Source organism: Leptodactylus fuscus, chromosome 1 (assembly GCF_031893055.1).
Source record: "Leptodactylus fuscus isolate aLepFus1 chromosome 1, aLepFus1.hap2, whole genome shotgun sequence".
Lineage (NCBI taxonomy): Eukaryota > Metazoa > Chordata > Amphibia > Anura > Leptodactylidae > Leptodactylus > Leptodactylus fuscus.
The window spans coordinates 145,135,549-145,148,758 of record NC_134265.1 but is presented as its reverse complement, the minus strand read 5'-3'; the positions used below and the strand labels follow the sequence as shown (position 1 = coordinate 145,148,758).

Genomic DNA, 13,210 nt, shown 5'->3' with positions numbered 1-13,210 from the left:
AGTGAAGTGGACACTGCACGCAGCCTGGATGAAATGCAGAGATGAGAAAACCCCATTAAGGACAGACAGAACATTGTAAGGTACAGGCCAAGGAGTCAGTAACAGGTATCAGGTAGATAAGGATGAGCATACAGATGCAAAGTCAGAAATTAAACCAAAAGTCAGTACACAGGCCAAAAAGTAGTGAAGCGGGACAGGCCAGAAGGTAACTTGGTGATGCATGCTGCGAGATATAGTGTGCCGAAGATGCAGGCTACTAATGTTACGCCTATGAAATGGCTTAGGCCATTTTTAGGTACTGTACCTCTTGGTAACAGCTAGTTGATTGTTATGCCTCTATAACACACTGTAATACATTTTACCTAGTTGACTTTGAAAGTGGGTGCATCATTGGACTGAGAGAAGCAGGATGGTTATTTGACGAATTGCCTGCCATCTAGCTCTTAGGAGATGTTGGTAGCAGTGGTTAAAAAAGGGCGTGCACAGAAGGCCTAGACAGACCACCAGTTGACTGATCTGCCAACAAATGCAAGCAGCTCCCAGTTTCCTTGTCCACCATCCAGACACAGGTTTTTACCTTCATTACTCCCTCGCCTGTTTGAACCGTTTACACTTGTTTAGCAAAAGGAAATTTGGTATCTCAGTGCCCATTTCAAGTCCTGTCATTAACAGGCAGGGACCGTCTTTAGTGACAGAACTAGGTTCTGTTTAAATTTCAGCCTTGCGTATGGAGACCGCATGGGGAGCGCTTCAATCCTGCCTCAAGTGCTGTAGCAATGATCTCATGAGCAACTGCATATAACAGTCAGTTACCCATAGTAGAGATGCTCAGCTGTGTGTGCCAGACATCCTATGACCACGTGTGTCCTCTCACGACAGCGATTTATTCACAAATTGGTTCACAAAAAGTACGTCTACCTCTGCAAAAAAAATACCATATGCATCCCCATACACAGAAATACAAAAAATTATGGGTGTCAGAATATGACAACTCCAGAAAATGTTGTTTTTTTTTGTAAAGTTTTGGATTTTTTTTTTCCCAAACCAACTGACCCATACAATACAGGTGATTTGTCATTTTGACTTCTTCTAGTTTCCCAGTACATTGTAATATTAAATGGTACCATTATGAAGTACAATTTGTCCTGCAAACATTAAAGGCCTCTTGCAGTCGATTGTGGCTGAGCTTAGTGTGCTATCCATGTCAGCACACTGACTCATTCATTTCTATGGGCCTGTACACATAGCCGTGAATTACAAGGTCATGTATGCGGGCCAACAGTCCAAGCCAGAAAATATGGAACAGGGCCTATTCGTGCTTCTGTGGCTCCTATTCATTTAACAAAAGTGGCTGCGGAAGCATGGCCGGCACATGGATAATATCCATGAGTCCCTCGTGCCTTTAATTCACAGCCGCCTGTTTGGCCACGGTCGTCTGCAAGTAGCCTAAGCCCTAATATATGGCTCTGTAAAAGGAAAGATAAAAAAGTTATGGGGTTGGAAGGCAGGGAATCAAAAACAAAAAATGCCTGCAGCGGGAATGGGTTAATGAGGTATTCTTACCTGAGCATTAATTGTTAAATTCATAGGATATACCATGATTGGCTGATAGAAGGGGGTTCCACCTTTGGGACCTGTGTTTATCTCAAGAGCTTGTTAGGGTTCCTGCAGCCCATTCTCAACAGATGTGGTTTCCACCTATATGGAATCTGGATATCTGCACAATGCCGATATGAGAATACTGCTTTAGCCTTAGGCCCCACAGAACGACCCGCAGCTATAAAGCACTGTGGGAAAAACCGCAGCAGGAACGCATTGCAGTTCTGCCCGCAGCGCTTTAAACAGAATGTTCACAGTTTTCCTCCACGAACTGTTACAATTATATCTACGGGGAAGCCGCCAGCATTTCTGTAAATATAATTGACATGCTGCAATTTCCAAAACCGCAGTTACTGTAAAACGCTGTGATTTTTCCCACAGCGCAAATCGTGGCGTTTCCCGGCCCGTGCGGCCTCAGCCTGTCTAGTTTTAATTCTAGCACCTCTTCAGATATTTAGATTGAGTAATTTTCTACCACCTATAGGTTGTCTTACAGAAGGCAGAATAAATGTGGTATACAGCTCATTTAACCAATTAAAAAATTGTCCCAGTATATAGCTTTTTATTGTTTTATACTTTCAAAAAGGATTTGGTCTCGTTCATATTATTATATACCAGATCCATAGTATTACCTGCAGACTACACATTCAAAAATAAAGCTGAAGTGATAACTTATTGTTATTACAAAGGATAAACTTGTCAACTTTTCTAAATTGTATGGTACAATTTGTGATCACACTTTTCCTCAACAGATTTCTCTCCATCTCTTTAGATCACCCAATTGTGTTAAACCAGTGTTATACTGATATTTCCATCTTTTAGATTTTTTTTTTTTCTTCTAAAATTGTAGAAGTAATCAACTTGTGTGGCGGTGTCCGATTTTCATTAAAACACAGAACTATTTTAATATCTGCAAACCTCAAGATACAGTTAGTCTTACAACAAACTACCCATGTTAAACAGAGGGATCAAACTTTTATTCTATTGTAGCCCTTCATTCACACTCCATTTTTTAGAATACGTGTCCAATGTTTTCGTTTACCAATTGCGATTTGCAGTAATAGGCAATATCAACATTTCAGTGCTGCAGCAGTGAAATAAATGTTACATAGAAAAGAAAAACCAACACCAATTTACACCCCCTTCCCAATTACTCATAATATGCAAGACCACTGCAGACTTCTCAAGCTGGTACTTCTCATTCTTTTGCTGTATCTATATGCAAACAACACTATTTTTTTTCTTCTTTCTGGCTTATCACACACTTATCCAAAAACATTGTTTATATCATCTACAACCGCACATTGTATAAATGACCTATCATGCTCATAACTAGCCAGTTACAGCTGTGTTTAGATACATCGGTTGGGACGCATTTGCAAGAGTTTGAGCTGTAAGGCTGTATTCACACTGAGTAACGCTGGCGTTTTTTGTGCTTATTTTTGCACATAGCGCCGCGTCAACGCCACCGCAAAATAGCACGGCGTTATGTGCAAAAATAAGCACAAAAACCGCCAGCGTTACTCAGTGTGAATACAGCCTAACTCTGTCCATGCGGTGGCGAGATTTATTAGCCCGCATCTTATTCCGATCACAGTATGCAAGGTGGGTACCACTAACAACATAGATAACTATACTGCTAGGAATCCTCTCACATCATAAAGGTGCAGGCTGGTAAATCTGCCCAATCTAACCGTTTCATGACTTTGAAATCACCCTTATTCTAAAAATGATCCTAAAACAATGGTTTTGGCTTTCTCTTGCTCCCTTCCAGTTTAAAACAGAATTCTAAATTCCCTGAACACTTGGTACTAGTTTATGATTCTCTTCCAACCACAGGAATAATGAAATCATTGAATTTACTTGCTAATAGATTTAGGTCTCGAGTGGTAGACTACACTCACAAATCTGAGTATTTTAATATAAACCCTCTAAGTGTCCATGTAAAGATCCCATGAATGTTGTGACAGGTTTATAATTTGCACTGGCCTCCGACACAGACGCATGAGAGGGGAATGATTTGCTACAGAACTTCATACTTGCCTCATCAGATTCATCTCTGGTGCGCCTGACACCTGCACAGTTCTTCAGTTAAGGGGAGGTTGTAGACTCTGGCTTCATTGAAGAACTGCAGAGGCTGGGCAAGTATAAAGTTTTGCTTTTGATTTTTTTTGTGGGCAAAGATGGTCTTAAAACAGTGTGATTTGTGACACTATATCCCCAGTCTACAAGCATCCTTAAGCGGTTTAGTGTCCCAAATCAACGTAATAGATTTCCTTTAATTTATGAATGCATTGGAAGACATGACTCTGCAAAAACTAAAGATTTAAAAACAAAAAAATAAGCTCTTAAGAGATCAGTTTTATTGAATTAAAAAAAAAAATTCTAGGTTTTCTTACCCAATTTTGCATAAAATTGTTTGAAGCACGAATTGTAACCTGAGGGACAAGCTAACTACTTTGTGCAAGTTACCATTTTTATTTTTTTTAAATGCAATTAGCAATGTGCTGTATTGTTTTTGCGAGAACAGCCATAAAAAGATTGGTACAAATGCAAAAAAGTTTATTTGCATAACCAAATAAATGGTAGATGGCAAGATAAGTGATCTCTCTAATACCCAAAACTACAGAGGAAGGGGGTGGGGTGGAGTTTAGATGTCAAGGCTACTGTATTAAACTGCTAGCATGCCACCTCCTAGCTTTGATAGAACGTAAAAGACAATGGCTAGTTTAAATGTGAATTTCTGTTTAGTCAAACAAAGGTTTCACCGCTCAATTGGCTACATCTAAGGAATAAAAAAAAAATCCTTTAAACTTTAATTATATTGATAAAAACCGAGAGCACAGCTGGTCATATCTTAATACACTAACACAAGTGACTAATTTCATTACAACATACCAATGTAAAAGTGATAAAAACAGCAATGTGTACAGTTTGCACATTGTTACAGTGAACACAAACCCCCAAATCTAAACAGACAATGCAGGTAAAGAAAACAGGTTTTGGAATCAGGACATCAAAAAAAAAAAAAAAACTCAAACTCAATCAGCTGCTCACATATTAACAGTTATCCCAGCAAATTTTGCACAGAAATGCTTAAGCGGAGCTTTCATTCTCCATGTAATAACTGAATTTAGAGAAAAGAGAAAAAAAAAAAAAACTTAACACACTAAAATCTTTAACATAAAGCAGATGTATTCATTCAGCTCTACTAATTCTGTACAATTTTCTTGGAGGTGGGGAATTCTCCGCTGTTTGTGGATTCTTAGCGCTGCTGGTTACTATTAACAAATGCATCCGGTGATCCATATCTTGGTTTGTAATCCAAATGCAACGAAAAAGGGGGGGAGAAAGCATTCCAGGTTTTTTCATTGGAGCTGTTCTAAACAAAATATTTTGGAATCCACTTATGCCTGAAAAAGAAATTCATATTTTGTTCCTGATATATAAAACATTAAAAACATAGCAGATGGCTGAACCCAACCAGGACATGAAAGAACTTAAGATAAACCCGACTACTGTGACGTTACTGAAGTGTACCAGTCATCAAACTTTCCTAAGTGTAACATTATTACACTGCTGTTCTCATGCAGATTGCCAGAAAAGCCTAGTTTATATATATATTCTTTAAAAAGGAGGCAATTTGGTGGAATGTTATCACTTCCACAACTCTATCATGCATTCTGTACAAAGATGAAAGCTGTAACAGGGCAGTGGAAATATAAGGGCTACTTGCACTTGTCAAAGTCATCCAGTTTGGTTTTTTTTTCAAATCCAAATGGGGATATACAATCTATTAAAAGGTATTTTTGCTAGGTCACAATTTAGAAAAAATGAAATAAAAAATTGGACGTTCAAAAGTGACAACTAAAACCCCTCCAAAAAATACTTGCGAGGGTCAGCCGGGATTAAACTGTTTCATCTCTGTTCGGCAGGTCTAGAGATGGAGAGTGGCAATACACATGTGCGACCATCACTATTCAAACCATGGAGGGCTTGGGGACTCCCCCATGTTCATGGTTATGGGGTGTTCCAAGAGTTGCACACCCCATCAGACATTTACCTAAATTGTAAATATATGAAGTTTAAATCTTACGAAAACATCAGGGCTGACAAAAAAACAAAAATAAAGTTAGTTTTTAGCACAATTTAAGCACCAGTACTAAACCACCCATTTAGATTTGAAAACCATCTGATAAAAACACCATGGAACTTTGTTTCCTTAAAATTGTTTTATTGTGAGAATAGAAATAACTGTAAAACAAGATCAAGTGCGAAGGAGAACTAAAATTTCATCACTGCTCACTGTACACTTTCCTCTTCATTATTGTGGTCTGTTAAAGAGTCCTGTAAAAGAGAAACCAAAAATTGTGTTTGTGCTGTATTCTACTTAACCGCTAACCCCCCCCCCCCCAAACAACTAAAAACCTAGAAGTTACAGCTAAGATTAGTAGAGTGTTTAAGTAAATAGCGCATCATTAAAAGGTGAAAGCAATTATAAAACCAAACCCCACAGTTCACTACATTTATTTAAAAAGAACTTAAAAAAAAAATATGTACAAAACAGTAATTTCCACTGCTCATGGTGGATAGTGGTAATCATTCGCTCTTCCTTAACATGTAGATTACGTAAAACATCCATAAATTCAGCAAAATCTCAGTGGTTGATAAACATGGCTTCCAAATACAACCCACTCATGCTGCTGATCCCAGACTGCACTGCTAGAAAACATTCTTTCATGTTGAAGAGCTAGATTACATAAACACCATACTTTCTACACCCTTAAATGTATTACACCTATGAAGCAGAGGAATGTTTTTATTATATTTTTTTTTTTTTAATCAGAAGCGAAGATATAAAGAAAAAAAGATGCAGGATTCCTTCATTCTTCACTAGTCTTAGAAAAACTTGCCAGAATACTGCTTCACACTATAAAAAAAGAGAATCTTACATTAGAACCCTTGAGCATGTGCCTCTCAATGTTTAGAAGTCAAAACCCATAAGCATAATCTTCAGAATACTGCTTCACACTATAAAAAAAAGAAAATCTTGCATTAGAACCTGTAAGCGCATAAACCTTACAAAAATAAGATGTAATCAATCCCCCAAAAAAACTAAAGGCTTGCACACAAGTTAACAGCATGATTAATACGCAGGTTAGTGATCATTACAAAGCAAATAACTCAAAACATGCTATAGTATTAAGCCAATTAAAGTAAAATTTAAAGTAGTGGTTAGTAATAGAAAGGTGTGAAACGCTGCATTATAGCATCCAATCAAAACGACTGTAACTTGTCCTGTAGAGGCATGGTCTGTGCCATATGGCAGACCGTGATTTGTTGTCAATGCTGTTATCTAAAAACAACAAAATCACTAGTCTTCCACACAGAACTAAACCAACATCCACTGATTTCTTCTAATATTATATCTACAGGCACAGTAATAGAATACTCATTTTACAAATCGTTTGCAGTCGTTTCACGACAGAGTTGAGCTGTTAATTTCACAAAGCAGAATTAGTTTTAAAGCACCTTGATTTTTAGGAATATACATAAGGATAGAGGTTACTTATAGACAAAAAAAAAAAAAACCCAAAGGGAAGCAGAAAATCTGAAAAAGGGGAATAAAAGGAGTTAAGGTAGTAGACAGCTTTCAGACACCTTTAAGCTAAGAGATTATAGTCTTAGAATCATGCATAATAAAGCATCAACAACTTGCCTGTTCTGAAGCAAATATTGTGCGTTCTGTATCTGGTCTTGGGTGCCTATAATTGTGATGATTCGATCATCTGATCCTTCCAACGGTTCATCAATTTTGATGGATGCTCCAGATTCATGCCGAATTTGTTTGATTCTTTGACCTCCCTTTCCAATGATTGAACCTGCCAGCTTAAGAAAAAAAAAAAAAAAATGTATACATTAATATATAGTCACAAGTTAAACTCTCCAATTAACACATGAATGGCAGTGATAAACGAATACCAATACAGAATGAAGATAACTTACATCTTTTGGAATAGTTACTTGAGTGGTTATGACAGGTCCACCAATATCCCCATAGGAACCTCGGCCTACAAAGAGAAAATTGGTAATTGCACATTAAGTGTGTTGCCCACATAAAGCTATACTCCATATAAAAAGGTATAGCAAAAAAATAAATAAGAGCACTTACCATATCCAGAGCCACCCTGGAAAACAAGAATAGAAACAACGTTACTCACAAAACCAAACCAGCTACTTCTAACAGTGTGATAACTGCCTTACAAATATGCTTGACTACATCAATCCAAAAAACAGTGTTAAGCTTATCTGCACTTTGCTTATTTCTATCTAAATATAGAAAAGCTAGGCAGTACAAACTAGACAAAAACTCACAACATTTCTTACTATGCCATGCCAACAAGAAACAAAGTAAGAACTTATTTAAGACAACAAATAATTAAAAAAAAACTAATATAAGAGTCTGGGGTGGGAAATAATACTGCAAAGTTTGGATAAAATGTAAACTTAAACATTACTAACTGAAGAGGGGAAGGGAAGCAACAAAAACAAAAACACAAAACAGCCGCAGTGTTACAAAATGTACCAACAGAAACTTACCATTCCATCATAATGGTCAGGTCTTCCTCTCCGATCACTAGAAATAAAATCAAAATGTCTAAGTATAGACAAAGCAGATGTCAGTAGTTAGAAACAGAAGTCACAAAAAGACCAAAAATGATAACAGCATTATTATTTTAAATAGTCTAAAATCCTTACCCTCCTCTAGGTGGTGGGGGTGGAGGAAGTGGAAGATTGCGGGCTCTGCTGCCACCTCTGCCTCCACGACCTGGTGGAGGTGGGAGAGGTCCCCGTCTTGGGCTCATATCATCATAATCTCTTCTTGACTGAGGCATTGGACGGCCACCTGGTCCGGGGGGCATTCGGTCAAAACCACCTCTACCATGCATAGGAAAACCCATAGGCCTTCCTCGCCTGTCATCAAACATCATTGTAAAGCCACCATAATCATATGTTTCATCATAGAAGTTGGGATCATAGGGTTGTGCTCTTCCTTTGATTGGTGACTGGAAAACAAAACATGCAAAAATTAAACAACGCTGTAGGATTTAATTTGCAGAGAGAGAGGAGGAAGAAAAAAGAAGCTATGCCTACCTCAGATATGAGGTCAAGGATTACTTTGATGCACTCAACAACTCTATCTGGTTTTCCTCCAATAAGCACAACACGATCTGTAGAATGGGGACAACACTCCTGGAATAGCTTAATTGTAGTCTGTGTGTTCTGAAAACGGGAGGGGGAAAAAAAAAAAAAGTTAGTTTGGGAAACATACCAAATATACATAACATTAAACATACACCTAATTTTCAGCGAGCACACAAATATCATTCATGGCTCCAAAGACTAATTTATGCAGAGAGGATCAGTGAGGGAATAGTAAAAGGAAATACAAGAGAAAAAAAAAAATATCAACAGAAAAACAAGACAAAATAAGTCTATGTAGGAGTAACAAGTCAAATGAAAAGGCAAAGTTACATTACATGTCTCTTTCTAATCAGGCAGTGAGGCATAAGCGCTCAGGCAGAATGCAGTCTGTGACTGATACACTGGCATTGTACTGCACTGGAAACATGCCAAAAATACACAAAAGTAATACCACACAATACATACACCTACTTTTCAGAGATCACACCAACGTCATGTGTAGAGAAATCCAACAAAGCATTATAGAATCTTGCTGTAACAAAGTTTGAACTAAACATATGTACAAGTGTATTACATACGACAGTTTTCATTCACACACAAAAATGACAAGTATAACCAACTGTGTACCTCTCTAAGTTCCTTAATCTTTGCACCTTTGACACCAATGATTCCTCCTGCCAGAGACTGGTGGATTAAGAGTCTCAATTCGCAGTCAAAGTCATTTCCCTTATAATGTTGATACTGCAAAGGACAAAACACAATAGTTTTTTTAAGTCAAGTTTCTATGAACAAGAAAAGTAGATGAAAAACTAAAAACCACACGTACCTCTTCTAACGTGGGAATGATTTTCTTCAGGATTTCACCAATTGTTTCAATGTCTGCACTGATACTAAGTATACTGCATGACACACGACACAAGAAAGACAATACGTTACTAAAGCATTCGCATCTACAGTGATAAAGGATGTTAATACTCAGATGTATATATATTTAACTTCTATTTTAAATATGTACACATGCGCTTTTTTTTTTTTAATTCTTTTTAATTTTTTTTTTTCTTCAGTTGAATGTGACTGGCCAGTAAACGTTTAGATGCTGGTGAGGGAAAGGGATTCTGGAAGGATTTAGATAAAGCGGGCATAAAGAGGCACAGAACTGGAAACAAGTGAATGATCACATTCCCCGTCACCACTAATTCAGGACACCCTCGCTAACTGAATGAAACTGGCGCACTACAGGGAGAGTTGGAAAATGCAATCGGTGGATACTGTATGGATGAAACACCTTTAGAAACTGGAAATATAAATGGAGCTTTGAAGAGAAGATAAATTAAAATGACAGTAAGCAACAGAAATGTGAAGTGAAAGTGATTAAGAGTTAGCACCTCATTAGGAAAGGAAGAGTAAAACAATGAGACAGGCAATGCTGCAGGAATCAGGTGGCCACGAAGACAGAAACCACTCAGAAAATAAATGTACAGTGTGGAAATATGCAGCTGCTGAAGCGATGTTTGCTTCCCTTGTATATATGGAATTAGTGGCTTCAAAGACTAACTTATGCAGAGAAGATCAGTGCGGGAATAGGAAAGGAAATACAAGAGAAAAAAAATCAACGGGAAAACAAGACAGAAAATAACACTATGTAGGGGAAACTAATCATATTAAAAGGCAAGGTTATAATACATTTCTCTTTCTAATCAGGCAGTGAGGCATAAACTGTTGGGACATACCGCTCGGGGCCACTGCTGTCAGGGACTGAAACACTGGCATTGTACTGCATTGGTCATTGGCGTTCGTGGATGTTGGCATTGGGCATGGGCATTCAATCGGAAGATGTCAGGAATAGTGCCCGTTGGGCAACGAGCACAATTTTGGGCATAGCCAACCAGGGTTTTCACATGGGCGTTCAGGGGTAGATGGGCCGTCATGATGGGCAACGCAGGGGTAAGACGATCCAGTACATGGGCAACGGAGATATGTGGCCAAAAAAACAAGGAGAGGGAAAAGGGGGGGAAAAGCAATACATTTTAATTTAATACAAACTAGACTCAGATTTCAATTAACGTTATGGTATTAAGGCAAATATTGAAATATCACTATGGAACTTAAGGCTGACTGCAGATTCTCTCTCTCTGATATGTATGTACATAATAATTTGATATTACACAAACTCTAGCAGGCTGGCTCGTGGGTATAGACACATTTCCTCATACAAATGCAGAATATGAAGGATCTGAGCAAAAAGAACAGTCCCCAAAAAGAGACCAATAGGAACTAGAGAAAAATATCCACTTGGAATTTCACTTAAAATGTGATACTCAAAACAGACAAAAAAAAAAAACAAACAAAACAAACAAAACGCACACTATATATTATGTAAGGCACATAATGCCATGTAGACTTGATGTAAGTATTATGAAGTGTCTAATCACATGAGTCAACCCACTTAAGAATTCTACTAAGTATATGGCTAGCAATTATTCTATTAATGCTTGTGTGTTATTTATCTAAAGACATTCACATTAACCTATCTTAAACTACAAACTGTGGTTCTAAAAACAAAATTCAATGACTAACTGTCAAATACTCGCGTGTTCACCTAAAATCCCACTACAAGACTTAAGTAGAACTGTCTGGAGTGTAGATATTCTAAAATGACTACAAAGCTAAACCCGGAGAAGGAATTTGTTGTGAAACACTCACGTCTGTCCGAAGTGCTTTTATATTTTTGCCTCCTTTCCCGATAACTGCACCGGCATTCTGAAGAGAAAAAAAATATACATGACATTAAGTATTGCTATAAAAACTACCCTTTTCACTAGAAGACATAAGGGGTCACCAGAAAGATGTATATCCTACAGGAATAGTTATCTGTACTAGAAAGTGAAGAATGAACGTACTTTGCTCTGGAGCAGAATGCGCAATTCAACCATCATATCTGTGTTTCTGGATCTCTTGAATGCCTGTTCTTCTTCCATGTCTTCTGCTGGACGTTTTCCTACAGAAAGGTAATCATGTTATAGCAGAAGGAAACTGAGATCTATGCCTAGCACATGCAGAAAATGTATATTTCAATCGAGACAAAAAAATGGAACCTCACCGTTGGTCTCTGTGTTAGTGAATTCAACCTCTTCCTGCTCTGTCTCCATCTTCATTAAATACACTTATAAGGTGGTGGCAGCTTTCTGTGTAGAGAGAACAGATGATCAGTGTCCTGGTGACTGACATACTGTCGCTGATCAAGTGAAAAGCCAATGAAAGAACCCAAACAGGCCCTCCAGGTTATAAGACAGGAATCGTAGTGGGTGGGACTAAGCCATGACTCCCCTCCAGCTCGCCAACCTATGAGAACCTGATGGGATAAAACTATTCATTTGCAATTCTGATGGTTTGGGCCAGTCTCCATAGCCAATCAGTGTGACCCGCCAACAACATAAAGGCAGGAAGGGGAGTATAATAAGCCTGTACCAGCTAACATGTATATATGTGATCATGGGGGAGAGAGACCTCCTGTATGGGTACTCTGAACACTACAGCCAGACACTTGCTAAAATGGCTGATAACATAGAAAAGAACGGTCGGATCCAGAGGCAGAAACAAAGCAGCTCGTACACTGTAGGCATGACCTTGTCCACACACACAGCACAGACAATAGAGCCTCCGCTCCTTCCTTTGTCTCCTCGCTGCTACCTCCAGGACACCGGCCACAGCGGCCCCGCCCCTCAGCCGCAAGCTTCCGCCACCAGCCATTTTGTGACTGAGAGAAGACGGCTAGACAGCATGGCGGCTGCGAAGCATACAAAGCCCGCCTAATACTCTAACTAGCCCGACAACAGTACATTACACACCGACAAACCCCTAACACACGGTCCCCAGGTGTAACCCTTCCCGCCATTATTACCCACCACACTCGGTGCCAGAGGCTCCGCCGTCACCTACCGCTTATAAAACCCTACTCCTCTGTACATGAAACGGCAAAAGGAGGGGGATGGGCTAGCGAACGCCTAGTGACGGCGACACCGCTCTCCTTCACGGCTTCCCAGGCCTAGTGCAAGCAATAGAAAAACCCGAGGTGGAGGCCGTTATTCGCTCCCTCACCGTCAAGCACGAACAGCCCCGCGTCAGACTCTACCGGCTACAGAGTGACGCACACACTAATAACAGCCGTATAGGCCCTCAGTACTCCGCCTAAGGGCGCCACATCGAGGCCTACGTCTACATTGCTCACTACTATATCGTTTATTCAGCGCACTCACCTCGCTCCTCCGCCGCTCCCGAGCTCCCTCCACTAGCGCGGCCGAAGCACAAGACGAAACCACACAAGGTGCAACCTACAGAACGGATAAGTGCAAGGCTCTGTTCTCCAGCTGTGATTGGAGGATCACTAAGGGAACCGAACCGATTG

General features: G+C 39.2%; 1 protein-coding gene across 3 annotated transcripts; it reads right to left on the bottom strand.

Annotated features, from left to right (window-relative positions):
• Positions 1-4,327: 4,327 nt before the first annotated feature.
• On the bottom strand, positions 4,328-13,173 carry HNRNPK (heterogeneous nuclear ribonucleoprotein K). 3 transcript variants are annotated; one of them, XM_075277952.1, is made up of 15 exons: positions 13,062-13,173; positions 11,906-11,990; positions 11,706-11,803; positions 11,509-11,565; positions 10,536-10,579; positions 9,632-9,704; positions 9,433-9,546; positions 8,755-8,883; positions 8,359-8,666; positions 8,200-8,257; positions 7,772-7,787; positions 7,606-7,670; positions 7,319-7,488; positions 6,552-6,630; positions 4,328-5,012 (listed from the first exon to the last, which is right to left on the bottom strand). In XM_075277952.1, the coding sequence occupies exons 2-14, from the start codon at positions 11,958-11,960 to the stop codon at positions 6,591-6,593; spliced, it is 1,227 nt and encodes a 408-aa protein (XP_075134053.1). In that variant the 5' UTR covers positions 11,961-11,990; positions 13,062-13,173; the 3' UTR covers positions 4,328-5,012; positions 6,552-6,590. The 3 variants fall into 3 exon arrangements, with proteins under 3 accessions (XP_075134053.1, XP_075134067.1, XP_075134061.1); XM_075277966.1 differs by having other exon boundaries at positions 8,200-8,236; XM_075277960.1 differs by lacking the exon at positions 4,328-5,012 and adding an exon at positions 5,749-5,946.
• Positions 13,174-13,210: the final 37 nt, after the last annotated feature.